Below are 14,484 nucleotides of genomic sequence, written 5' to 3'. Positions count from 1 at the left end.
TAGCAAGTCTTTGTCTCAAAAAACTCTTAAAAAAAAAAAAAAAAAAAGGAGACAGCCAGGGGCCAGTGGCTCACACCTGTAATCCTAGCTACTCAGGAGGCTGAGATTTGAGGATCACAGTTCAAAGCCAGCCCGGGCAGGAAAGTCCATGAGACTCTTATCTCCAATAAACCACCAGAAAACCAGAAGTGGTGCTGTGGCTCAAGTAGTAGAGTGCTCTCCTTGAGCTGAAGAGCTGAGGGACAGCACCAAGGCCCAGAGTTCAAGCCCACAGCCGACCAAAAAAAAAAAAAAAAAAAGAAAAAAGGAGAGAATATTTATCTCATATAACTTGTATGAATACAATAAAGTAATTCTGGTGCCAGTAAATCTGTGGGCCATGAGCTCAAAGTTGACTACCTGTGACTTAGGTATCACATATAGCAGGTAGATGAGAAAACAGATGAATGACTTTGAAAATAGATAATATTCTCTTTTATTGTCTACATTCTATGATTTTCTCTGACAGCCTGATGTAGTTCCAGATGCTTTCCTTAACTGTCAGTTAAACAAGAAACATACAGCACACATACCGTCCAGCTCCATGAAATAAGAGTACTAGAGTTTAAAACTCTCTCTATTGACAGCAGCATGCTGCATGGCCCATCAGAAGAGAAAAATATGAATAGAGAAGCCCTAAACAATCATTTATATCAGCAAGTGATTTTTAATAAAGTGTCCAGCTAATTCAATGGAAAAGAAACATCAACAAACAATGCTGGAAATTGGCTATCCACATTCAAAAAGAATTACATCCCAAATATAAAAATATGTCCAAAAATTCATGGTAGACCTAAACATAAGACTGATAATTATAAAACTCAGAAAAAAATGCAAAGAAGATACTTTACAACATTAGAACTGTCAACGATTCATAGTAATTATACTAAAATTATAGAAAAATAGATAAAATATACTTCATCAAAATCAAAATCTCTTCATCAAATGTAACTTATAGAAGAGAACATAGGCAAATAACATATACTATACGATTCAGAATCATAGAATATATAACGAAATTAATCAAAAAAGAATGCAATTATAAAACAGGCAATGGACTGGAACAGACTTTTCCCTAAGAAATATATGCCAATAAATAGCTAATAAGCACAGGAAAAAGATGCTCAAAATCATTACTCATTAAGGAGTGTGAATCACCAGACCTGCAATGAAATATCATTCTCATGGACTAGGATGGCTATTATGAAAACAACAACAGGAGATAATCAAAAGTGGCATGAAAATGGGAAAATGGAAACCCTTGTTCTGTGTGGGTGGAAATATAAAATGGTGCAGCACTGAAAAGTACTATGGAGGTTCTTCAAGAAGCTTAACATAGATATGTCAGATTGAACAACTCTACTACCATAGGCAAAAGAAACAAAGCAGAGACTGGAGACATAGTTGTAAACACATGTTCATAGAAGCATCGTTCATAAGAACTGGAAGACAGAGTAAACTCAAGTATATCTCAATAATGAATCCATGTGTAAAGTGTGTACTGTACATACAATGGATGGAATGCTATTGAATTCTTTTCTTTTCTTTTTCCTTTTGTAATACTATCATACACAGAACTGCAAAAATGCTAGAGAAGCCAAGCATGGTGGCTCATGTTTATAATCCAAGCTGCTTGAGAGGTACAGATTGAGAAGATAGTAGTTTAAAGCTACCATGTGTTCATGAGTACCCTATCTGAATCAATAAAAAGCTGAGTATTGCCACATGTACTTGTCATCCCAGTTACAACATAGGAATTACACATAGGTGGATCACAGTCCAAACCAAAGCAGCAAAAAGTGAGACTATCTCAAAAGTAACCAAGAGAGCCAGGTACCAGTGGCTCACACCTGTAATCCTAGACACTCAGGAGACTGAGATCTGAGGATCACAGTTTAAAGCCAACTGGAGCAAGAAAGTCCATGAGACTCATCTCCAGTGAACAACCAAAAAGCCAGAAGTGGAGATGTGATTCAAGCAGCCAAGACAGAAAGAGCTAAAGCATGGCTTAAGAGGTCCTGAGTTGAAACACCAGTAGTGTCCCCTAAAAAATACTAAGGAAGCACTCCACTACTGAGCTATACCACATCCTAAAACTTTTAAATGAAGAAAATTCGGATGTATCTCAGGAGTGATGACTTTGAAGGCATGTCACTATGTGATATAAACTGGCCACAAAAATGGAGAAGGAGGAAGGAGAAGGAGGAGGAGGAGGAAATAAAGCAGGAAGAGGAAATAACGCAGGAGGAAGAGGAAGGCAGCATTTTAAAACAGTCTCACTGAAAGTTAAAATACTGTTGTAATATTTACTATATAGACTACTTTATAAACACCTTGCCAAATTTCAGCAATTTCACAGTGCCAATACTGGCATCATTACAGTTCAGCAGACTGAGATTCAGACTGAGTTTGTCCATGTTCTCATAACTGCTGATTGGTAATGGAAGATTTAAATGCAGTATACACAACTTCAAATCCTAGACATGTATGAAGATGTTATAGAACTGTGTAATAATGGAAAGACTTGAAAAAAATCATATTAAGTGAAATAAGCCAAACTCAAAGAAACAAAGGCTCCAGGGTTCCCTTCATATGTAATATTTAGTATTTGTCATAGTCCTAGCAGAGGATCACAAGATGTACATATGGCCATATACAATGATGTTAATCAATTATTTACCATTGCTATGATATGGAACCAACCCAGATGCCCCTCAGTAGATGACTGGATCAAAAAGATGATACATACACACACACATACACACACACACACACACACACACACACACACACACACACACAAACACACACACACACTATGCTATGCTTCAGTCAGAAAGAACAACATCACCCATTCATAAGGAAATGGAAAGACTTGGAAAAAATCTTATTAAGTGAAGTAAGTCAGACCCAAAGAAACAGAGGCTCTATGGTTTCCCTCATTTATAATAAAAATTAGTATGTGTCTAGGATAGTCCTAGCAGAGGATAACAATAGCTCAATAGCTATGGACCTATGATCATATAAAATGATGCTAATCAAAATGAACTCCAAGATATGGAAACAGGAGGGTTTTATGGTTGTTGTTGAAGTTGTTGTTTTAATGTACTGTACCAGGTTTGTTTGTTCCTTCCTTCCTTCCTTCCTTCCTTCCTTCCTTCCTTCCTTCCTTCCTTCCTTCCTTCCTTCCTTCTTCCCTCCCTCCCTCCTTCCCTTCCTTTTCCTTCTTTCCTTCTTTCCTTCCTTCCTTCTTTCCTTCTTTTCTTTCTTTCTTTCCTTCTTTCTTTCGTCAGTGTTTTTGATTCTGGTACCCTGTGTCTTATACATACATTTATCTAATTTGGGGAGGGGAAGGAGAATAACAAAATGGTGAATCAATGCAACAGTGACACTCACAAGACACCATGTTGGAAATGAACTTTACAATTTTGTGAGGGTGGGATTGGGAGGGAGGGAAAGGATAGTGGGAGAAAAGTGAAAAAATGGGTACCAATGTTTTAAAAGAAATGTACTCATTACCTTACTTATATAACTATAACCCCTCTGTAAATCACCTTTACAATAAAATTAAATTAAATTTTTAAAACTGCATTATATCTCCCAAGGTTCTTCAGTGCACTGTATTTGTTCCAGTACTTGCACATAAGTAAAATGAGACATGCCCATGAAATTTAAAGACATATCAACCAACTAAGAGATATCTATAGTTTCTGCCATATTTACTTAAAAAAAGATTGGCATTTCAAAGAAAGGTACTTACATTGTTTAATTTTCATAAAGTTTTAAAATTAGAATAACCTTAATATAGAGAAAATATGCTATTATACATTAATAATTTTCATAAAGTTTTAAAATTAGAATAAACCTTAATATAGAGAAAATATGCTATTATACATTAATAAGATTGAACATAAAATGCCAGACAAGGCATTGAAAATAAGCCATCCAAGTCTCTTATTTTACAGAATGGACTAGAAGAGGAAGGCTTAAGAACTAGGCTTTCTGATGTCCAGCAGGGTTTGCAATGCTTTCTACTGGAAAACACTCACGAGAGCACGCAGGAAGTTACCAGACTTCCTCTCTAGGCATCCAAACTATCTAGCTACTTGAGCTATTGTCAAAAGGCTGCACATTTACAAGAAAAGGCACATTAGAACAGATCAGAGACACAGGCTGGCTTCTGTGTCCTCAGACAAATAGAAGCAGAAGGACATGGATGGGGAGGTGAGGGACAGATATGATTCATTTTCTTCTCTGCTGACAATAGCAGAAAAAGGAAACAAGTTAAAAGTCAGATTGGAATAACTCCACATATAGCCCCTACAAGCCCCATTAATTATCTTCCATTAACATTCAGCTGTCAGAACCCACATCAGCCAGTTAACTTTCATGACCTTGCCCAGTCTGTACCTTGTTCCCTTACAATGTTTTGAGTTTATAAAGATAGGCAACTCCAGCTGCTCCAGCCTGACAGAACTTAATTTACATTTGGCCTTCATTAAGTTGAGAGTCAGAATCATTGAGACCAAATGGAAAAGCCAGACTGCTGGGGGTTATAAAAAATTCAAATGGCATTTTTCCTTTTATCTGACAATTCTTATTAAGAAGACATATGTCAACCTAAAACACATAAACCTTAAATATAAAGGACATGATTAAAATTCCATATTGCAAGAGTAGGACCCAAATGACTATACCCAAGAGCTACAGTGATCGTAGTATCTCTGTTCTGTCTTCTGGGAAGCCCAAACTTCTCCATATCAGATTCTAGGCTAAGGACAAGGAGCACATGAATGACAGCAACACTGAGTTGAGTGGGCAGCTTTGGCTTCACCCACCTCAGCCCTCACAGCCAATCAGTCTCAACTGGCCCTTTAAAATTTCTTGGACGCTTCTTTTCTCCACCCTACACATTGAGGTCTCATTAGTTCTCACCTGGAACATTATACCAGCCCCCTGTCAGGTCAAATTATTATTTTTTTAATGTGTTCAGAGCTGGGCTAGGAGAAGTTCACACCTATAATCCTAGCTACTTGGGAGGTTGAGATCTGAGAATCCAGGTTCAAAGCCAAGCTGGGCTATAAGTCCCTGAGATTCATGCCTCCAATTAATCAGTAAAAACCAGAAGTACAGAAGTGAAGGTATGGTTCAAATGGTAGAATATTAACTTTGAGTGAAAAATGTGAGTGTGTGTCCTTGAGTTCAAGCCCTAGTACTAGTGCCAAAAAAAAAAAAAGCCCAGCCTATTTAATTAAGGTTAGGGACCCTAGAAGAAACTAAATGAATATGGTCTCCATTTGTTTGTAGATTACAATGGTTTGAGGGGGTTAGACTTACATAAATTATATGCATTGACATCACAATATATGAAACAATGCTGGTAGCTGGTGACTCAAGTGTGTAATCCTAACTACTCAGGGGGCTGAGATCTTGATCATGCCAGCCAGGGCAGTAATGTTCATTAACTACTAAAAAGCTGGAAGTGGAGCCTTCAGCTCAAGTGGTAGAACACTAGGCTTGAGCAAAAAAATCTCAAGGACAGTTCCCAGTCCTGAGTTCAGATTCCAGTATGGGCACAGAAAAGAAAAAAAGTATGAAAGATACAACTAAGAATCCAATATGATAAGTAAATTCTGATTTAAGAGTCAAGAAAGTTTTTTTTAATAAAGAAATCAATAAAGCTGAGATCTAAATGATGGGTGAACAAAACACCAATGGTGAGAAGAGAAAATAACATTCTGAGGAAAAGGAAGAGTTCCTTAAGGATCAGATTTTCTGTTTTGCAGGCCCCAAATCTCTGGCTCCTCTTAGCTGCCATTATAATGCAAAAGCAGCCATAGGCAATACAGAAATGAGTAAGTGTAGCTATGTACCAATAAAACTTTATTGTAATAAACCCATCTAGAGTAATCCCAAATCCTTTTCATCCTCAGTACATTGGTATCAATCATAGCTGCTGGATCATAGCATCTGCTGCTAGGATTTCTAAATTAAGAAATCAAAGACGAGTAAACAAATGAACTTAGAATACAGGATCTTATGTTTTTGAGTGTGCACCTGAATAGTTCCTCTGAAACTACCTAGCTTTCTTCCATTTCCCATCAACCTGTCAAAAAGAAAGTGCCAGGATTCCCTACAAATGAATACTTTTCTTCAGGGTAAAGGGGCAGAGCCTTTAGAATTAAAAGTGGTTCTATAAATCCACAGTCCGGCAAAATCAACATCACTTGCCTAAGTGTTAGAAATGAAAATTCTCAAAATTCTCAGTCATAGCCCAAGGACTACTGAATCCAAGTGAGTGGTTTAACAAGATCTCCAGGTGATTCATTTACACATTAAGCTTTGGGACCCTCTCTGGGCCAACCCAGTCAGGCTTTCAGGAAATGCTAAAGCTGATTTTAGAAAGAATTCTGAATGTGTAATCAGACACCAGAAAGATTCTCAGAGGAATTCCTGTACAAGCTTACCAAACAAAGCAAAAGAAAACAAAAATGTGAATTCAAGGCTCACCTTCAAGCACCTGAAGAAATCTATGTGATTACTTTTTGTTTGTTTGTTTCTTTTGTATGTTATTCCCCCATGGTATAACCCTTGTTTTCACTGTATTTGATTTCAGTGCCCTGCATCTTGTATATACATTTTTCTAATTTGGGGAGGGGAAGGGAAATAACAAAAGGATGAAACAAGGTTACAGGTTGACCCTTTGTAACAATGAGATGTACAAGACACTATGTTGAAAATGAACTTTACAGCTTTGGTGGGGGGGCGGGGAGAGGAAGAGTTAGGAGGGGGGAGAGAAGGGATGGAGGGGGAAAAACAAAGGAGGGGGTAACAATGCTCAACAGGAAATGTTCTCATTACCTTACTCATGTAACTGTAACCCCTCTGTACAGTATCTTAACAATAAAGTATATATTAAAAAAGGAAATGTTTAGTGCCTTATTAAGGAAATTCTAAAATGGAATTGATTTTTTAATAAATAAATTAATAGAAGTTGCTCTTAGGAGATCACAAATACTGTCATGTAATCTAGAAATGAATTATTTTCCCCAGACTTCATTTAGCATAGATTGTTCTTGAGTGAAGGTGGTAAGCGTCTGAAAGTGTCGTGCTGGAGGTGCAGGAAGATCTCCTGAGACATATACCCAAGCTGGCCACACAGCAGGACCAGACATAGCTCTGAAATGAATCCATGATTATGCTAATATTTTTTGTCTAATTCAGTATAACTCCTCCTCTGTCTGTGTTACTATCAAAAGGGATACATCTAACCCATTTTTTCCAGTGGTGTTGTCCACTGTGAAGAAGAAAAACAAAAGCATATAGAAGATATGCTAAAAGGACACCACTGCCTTGTTCCTATTCCTACTCCCAAACAATTTTATGGAGGGATTGAAAGATGATGGACTGTATTACGTCATGGAACAAGCTGGGATCTAAAGTATGGTAGATAGGGTTTATTCCCCACCCCCCAACATACAAGCGTTTATTTCTATACTACAAAGTACACTTAAAAAACAAAACTCGAAGTATGCTCCTTTAATCATGTCTTTAGACCTGACCCAGAAACAACAGCCTGGCTATAACTGTTACTATATAAATCAGAAATTTCCAGCTAAGTTGTGCCCAGATTCTAAATTCCTAGAAACTGCAGCTTACTCTCAAGTACTATAATTATACCTGATGGTTAAATATTAGACTACTGAACATATTTGAGTGGCACTTCTGTACATTACTGACAATGAAGATTATTTTCATTTAAATAAAGGTAAAACTTAAAACATACTAATAATCTGATTAAAGAATAAGTTATGCAAATAATATTTTTCCCAGAATGTGTGAAACAAAAATATAAGGTGTTTTTTTTTCTGTTCTTTTACAATATAAAAAGAGGATTAGCCAGGCACCAGTAGCTCACGCCTGTAATCCTAGCTACTCAGATGGCTAAGATCTGAGGATCGCAGTTCAAAGCCAGCCTGGGCAGAAAAGTCCATGAGACTCTTATCTCCAATAAACCACTCAGAAAACCAGAAGTGGCGCAGTGGCTCAAATGGTAAAGTGCTAGCCTTGCGCTGAAGAGCTGAGGGACAGCGCCCAGGCCCAGAGTTCAAGCACATGATCAAAAAAAAAAAAAAAGAGGATTAAAAATTACTAGCACAGTGCTAACCCTTTGGTCTTATATTTTTCTTTACTAATATATATTACTTTTACAAAAGAATAGGTTTCATTATGGCCCTTTCAAACACATATATACATACATAAATCTATATATGTGTATATGCTATATACATATGTACATATATGTGTATGTATGTGTAGATGTGCATATTGATGGAGGGAGAGAAGAAAAGACAACCAGGATGAAGGATTTCAATTCTTGTTCTGCATCTAGATGAGTCAGATGCCCTCTTGCTCAGCTTCCGTGCCCTGTGCTGACAGACCTTATGGGAACTAAGTCAATCAATTCCTATTAAAAACAAAGAAAACAGTGGAACATGGAAGACTATGCAGAGTAGTCTGTATTCTAATTTCTTTCCTTCAGATTTTTCAAACTAATCTGAGCCGACTCTTAACTAGAAGTTTTTAGATGGAAAAATAAAGCCTGAGATTAAAAAAAAAAAGTGTTTGACCTAAAACACACCACTGTTAAGAGCAATGTCAGAATTAGATTCTTAAAACCTTAACTCATAAGATGGCTGACTCCAAACTCATCAGCCACAGAAGCCTTTCTACAGATGAAGACTTATAAGATAGATAACAAGCCCAGGCTGCTTTGATTAATGAAGCTCTCTTTTTCCTCCTTCCTCCTCCATGGTGAAAAATCCTGGGGCACCTTCCCAGGTACCCTTAAGTTCTCCACCTCCATAGACAGGCTGAATAACTGATGATTCAGCCCATCTGAAACCCCAGAGCCAGTAAATGAATCACATTGGGTCCTGTTCATTAGATGGATTCTCTGTTCCTCAGACCACCTAAAGGGTTTTCAAGTCCCGAGGTTCCCAAAGGACTTGAACTTTCTCACACATCCATCTCTAATGGGAACCATTAAGCTGACATCACCATTCTCCACACTTCATAAAGGAGTCCTAACATCTGGAAATGGGAACCACCTGCAAGAGCTTTGACCAGCGATCACCATATCACTCAAGGATGTGGAAACTCGGGGGCAGGTAAAATGAGAAAGAGATATCTTAAAATGTCAACAGGGCCAAAGATTAATCATTTGAGGGCTAAAAGTATGTAGAAAAAGAAAGCTCTGGTCAGAAAAGCTAGACTTAAATCCCAGCCCTGCCACTTTCTAATTGGGATGGTAATTAACCTCTCTCAATTTAAGCAGAGTGTTAGATACTATGAAGAGAATTGATTTTGGAGCCAGCTAGTCCTAGGTTCAAATCTCTGCTCTCTGACATACTTCTTATATCACTTAACGTTGAGTTACTTTCCTTCAATGAGCTTTAGTTTCTTGTCTACAAAACAGAGACACTTTCACTTGAAAAAGAAGAAAAAGGAAGAGAAAGAATGGGAGAGAGAAAGACAGAAAGACAGAAAGAAAGAACGAAAGAAAGAAGAAAGAAAAAGAGAAAGAAAGAAAGAAGGAAGGAAAGAACGAAAGAGAGAGAGAGAGAGGAAGATAGAGGCCACTCCTGTAACCCCACCACTGAGGACACAGGCTGAGGAAGAATCCCAAGTTCAAGTCTACCCTGGACTACACAGCATTATCCTGTGGAAAGAAAGGAAGAAAAGAAGTAAGGAGTGAGAGATGAGAAAAATAAGCAAACTATTTTACTGGATAGTTGCATAAAACACTTACCACAGGGCCTGGCATTAATAAAGCTTATAAAACGAGGAGTGATTTAAATAATCAGTAAGATGGAATCAACTTTCCTAAGGGGGGGGAAACACGACAGACTTTAGGGGTGAATTAGGATTCTGGGACACATGGAACCTTCTACATCATTAGTGCCCTCTGCTCACCCTTGTGCTCACCTCTTTCAACCACAGGAGTTTGGGGGCCTGCATTTCCACAGACATCACACCCCCCACATACTGGAGGACACTGTGTTTTGTCTTGTTGATCCTGACAACCTGACTGACTGCTCGGTGGTCCAGCCACATGATGACATTTCGATGAGAATCCCCTAGAATAAAAACAACAGGGAGATGAGAACAGAGATGTATTCTTTTTCTTCTAGCTCAAAAGGCCAATTACAAGTTCTTAAGACAATGCACTGTACAACATGTACTGTCACTTACTTCACCTAGGAACAATAAATAAGGTGAAAGAACACCAGTAAGGCTATGAGTAGTCTGCATCCAAACATTGCAGTTCCTTTCTAGTGATGCATTCCTTGACCACAAGCCCTGGGTTAAAAGTCAATGCTAAAACTACAAAATTACTAATAAATATCTAAACACCAGATTTCTGTTGCACAGAACAGCCCAGATCCTAATTTCTTCCCAAGTCCTTCCTATTCGTCACCTTGGTCCCTTTTCTCCAAGAACTCCCTTGGTGGAATGATGAAACTAGTATTGGGTTCTGAGCTTAGAGGACTGTGCAGGGGAAAGTCACCATATTCACCAGCACATGGGGCCTTTCTGACATTCAAAGCAAGAAGGATCAAAGAAGAGGCCGACAATGAGATTATTCTGTCACACAACAATAAGCGATCTTAAGTGATAATGCTTAATTTGCTTTGGTTTTTAACTTTTTGGTTGGCATCTAAAGATGGTAGCACTTTTGCCAGTCTTGTGGGTTTGGAATTAGTGGTGACTGGGGTTACTGATCATCTTCCTAACCCTACTCTCTGCTTCTCACAATTACTCCAGCTTAGTCCCTGCCAAGACCTGGAAACCACTTTTAAAATCTAATTTCATTTCCACACCTATGATAATCTACTTCAGATAAAAATCTAACCTTAATATAATCTGTTGACAGAAAGAAGCTGGTAAGGGGCACCTGCAGCTGTATGTGGCTGATGAATGGGTACATTTTAACCTTTTAGGTAGGACAGAGATATTTCAGCACTTTTAATTAAAATGGCAACTTAGCTCCCCTTTTAATAGAGCACCTGTTAAAAGGTAGTGATTCCACCTTCAGTGAGAAAAAAGATGGCAGCCAGAGAGGATATGTATGCATTTAGGCAGGTGAACAACACTCTCTCTCCACGTCAAGTGTGGGTTCCCAGTATTTTTTCTGTCCATTCATCTGTGCCCAATGGCAATCCATATACCAGAATTTCTGAGTAAACTTTTTAAATTCTGATACCCTAGTCCAACCCCAAGCCAAGCGAACACAAATCAGTTCAGTTCAGGCAGCTGGAGGGTGGAGGAGTAAGCCTCATGAACGTTAATTTCCTAAAAAAGATCTTCAGCTGATACTAATGCATAGCCAGGTTAAAAAGAAACCATATATTTTAGCAGATCAGAACAGCATGGACTCTTAACATCTGAAGTTCCAACCCCAAATGAAACTTTCTCTACAGCATCCCTATCAGATAGTCATCCAGTCTTTACTTAAATAAAACTAATGGAGGAAGTATAATCTGCCTTCCTGAGATGTCAGTGTGCCCACCATACTCCTAACTAGAGTACTTGCTGCTACTCCTAAGTAGAATACTGACTGAGCAGAGTCCTGAATCATGATCAGTTCCCAATTCTCAGCTCTCATGAGTGGTCCACTGGAGATATAGGCCATTTGGATGCATTTCTGAAGCCTTAGTACTTCATAACATAGAGCTTAGCACACAATAGGAGTTAATAATGGTGTCAAGAAAAGGGGAGAGGATTGAGTGTGCACATGAATGTGCATCTTTGTATGTATTATGAGACTCTAGTTATTCATCAATCTGTATCATTTTCAGCACATATCATTTGTGTGTGTGTGTGTGTGTGTGTGTGTGTCTGTGTGTGTCTGTGTCTGTGTCTGTGTGTGTGTCTGTGTCTGTGTGTTGGGGTCCTGGAGTTTGAACTCAGGGGCTGGGTACTGTCCCTGAGCAATTCTTCTCAAGACTTGCCCTCTACCACTTGAGGCACAGGTCCACTTCTGGCTTTTCTTGTGGTTAGTTGGAGATAAGAGTCTCACAGACTTTCCTATCTAGACTGGCTTTGAACCATGATCCTCATTTGGATCTCAGACTCCTAAATAGCTAGGTGACGTGAGCCACTTGCACCTGGCTCACATGCCACATAGTAGGTCCACAAAAGTGAATAGAACACATTCCTTTAACTGAAAGTGTTTCCAATCTACATGAGAAATTTTCCTGAGTTTTTAAGTGTAAGTGTTCACTCCTCACTGTAAAGCCACAGTTTCTGTATTCCAAGCTTTCATTGGAGAAAACTGAGACACACATAGAAGTGAATTGACCCACCTAGGGTGTTGTAGCTCAGCAACAGTAGAACCAAAACCCTGCCGTATCTGACTTCAATTCCAGTGTGTCATAATATATCTTACTTTAGCAAAGAGACTAAGAACAGTGTCTCTATAGCACCGGCCACCACTGAGAGTTCTCAGCAAGAATCCAGCCCCAAACTTGTTTAGAATGGCTATCTTTGCAACTGCTGCGAGACAATGCCTGGAGCCACTCCTCCTTAGACAGAACATGGGATTTCCAGTATATCACAGTCTCCACCACTCCCTGATGTCTTGCACGTCTTGCAGGATCAAATATCAGTAAGAGTGCATCTTCACACGTGCTATCGTTTTTCTCAGACTTGGCCCATGTCTTAAGGAATGGCTATTGAGAATAGAGAGGCCATCTGTTTCCAGTTTCTGCGTGATTCATGGTCCTGTTTTGCCCTGTATCTTTTACATGGACTTGGCTCATCCACTTAAATGAACATGGTATAAGAGCTTTATGTACAAAGCGACCACAAATACTGATATTGCCTTCCCAAGAAAACATCCAAACCACAAATCTGTTTCAAGGCCACTCACTTGGAGTTAATGACTCAGTGTCTTGCCTTCACCAGGCTCTCCACTATTAGTCTCAGGTTTTATACAACCAAGTCTTTTCCAGGCCCCATCCCCCAATGCTGTTTACTATGAAGTCTTTTTCTAAAAATTTATTTTTATTATCAAGGTAATGTATAGAGGGGTTATAGTTACATAAGTAAGGTAATAAGTACATTTCTTGTCAAACTTATTACCCCTTCCCTTGTTTTTCTCCCACTTTCCCTCCACCCTTTTTTCCTCCCTCCCTGAGTTGTACAGATTATTTCCAACATACTGCCTTGTGAATATTGCTGTTGCACTGGTTACCCCTGTCCTTTGTCTCACCAACTAGGAAGTATTTTAACCTCTGGGATATTGTATCTGGACTCTACACTTCACTTCCAAATCTCATCTGGGCCCTTTGAACTCATCAGCCAAGACTGCCCCGGCCCATCTTCCACCACTCAGGAAAGGGAAAATGGTCCTACCTTCATTATTTACTGGTAAAGGACAAAAGTGCGTATCTAAGACAACCAGGGAACATGTGGCATCAAACCCAAGTCCACGAATTCGGTTTAAGTCCATTCCTTGTATAACTTTCTGTTTCAAAAAAAAAAAAAATACAAGTTACATGACACAAAGCGAAACATAATTACACCACCCAGCTTTTAAAATCTTGAAGATAATGTAGGATGAGAAGAAAATGAATGACACAATGCAAAAAAAGTTATTTGCATCCTAAGTCAGATAGAAGTTTAATATCACAAAGATTTCAACATATCTTTTTAATTAATGAGAAAAGGGACAATCAACCAAATTAGAAATTAAGCAAAATGCATGAAAAGTCACTTAGTAAGTAAAAAGAAATGATCATAGTATCTAAAAATACTTCTAGCTCGCTATAATGAGATAAAAAAATACAATAAAAATATCAAATTTTGTTTTTTAATTGGTAAAAACATTAAGGATTAACAACAGACTATAGTAATGACAAGAAATGGGAAAGTGGACCTTTTTTAACATTATTGTAGCAATGAAATTATTGAATATAGCTTTTGAAAATAATTTATAGTATCTATTAAAATTACATATATGCATACCTTTTGGCCTAGCAATCCCACTTCCAGGAAACTATCTTAGCAAAATATTACTAAGTAAGTAAACTTATAGCAACACAGCTGAGAATATATTTTAAAAATATCAAAAACTATTTCTGTTAAATAATCTATAGCACATCCATAAGATGGGGTACTATACAGAAACTTAAATAAAGGTGGCAGACCAACTTCTGCGTATAGTGGAATGATGAGGTCATCAAATCGTCAGCAAAATAAAACTATATCAGAAACAACTGCTTTGGGGCTGTGGGAAACTGATCAAAGCCAGATGGCAAACTGTGAAGCATATTTTTCTTGAAAAGTCAAATTTATACATAAAACAGTTGAGACAAACAAACCAAAAACTAATTCTAGGTCTAGATAGTTTCTCTGGGGAATTTTACAAATATTTACAAA

At 38.2% G+C, this 14,484-nt stretch overlaps 1 protein-coding gene across 6 annotated transcripts in view; it reads right to left on the bottom strand.

Annotated features, from left to right (window-relative positions):
- The window catches only part of Fggy (FGGY carbohydrate kinase domain containing), a 377,144-nt gene that overhangs the window by 331,226 nt on the left and 31,434 nt on the right, over positions 1–14,484 (bottom strand). For 5 of the 6 annotated variants that reach the window (XM_069987161.1, XM_069987164.1, XM_069987162.1 and 2 more), the window contains 2 exons: positions 13,459–13,570; positions 10,027–10,178 (listed from right to left, as the gene is read on the bottom strand). In XM_069987161.1, coding sequence (XP_069843262.1) covers positions 10,027–10,178; positions 13,459–13,570 — 264 coding nt within the window. Of the gene's footprint in view, positions 1–10,026; positions 10,179–13,458; positions 13,571–14,484 lie in introns of those variants that run through there. The other variant, XM_069987165.1, reaches the window with a different exon arrangement.

Source organism: Dipodomys merriami, unplaced genomic scaffold (assembly GCF_024711535.1).
Source record: "Dipodomys merriami isolate MVZ:Mamm:240054 unplaced genomic scaffold, mDipMer1.0.p SCAF_34, whole genome shotgun sequence".
In the NCBI taxonomy this organism is placed as follows: domain Eukaryota; kingdom Metazoa; phylum Chordata; class Mammalia; order Rodentia; family Heteromyidae; genus Dipodomys; species Dipodomys merriami.
The sequence above is the reverse complement of the archived record's forward strand: the minus strand, read 5'-3'. Positions and strand labels throughout refer to the sequence as shown.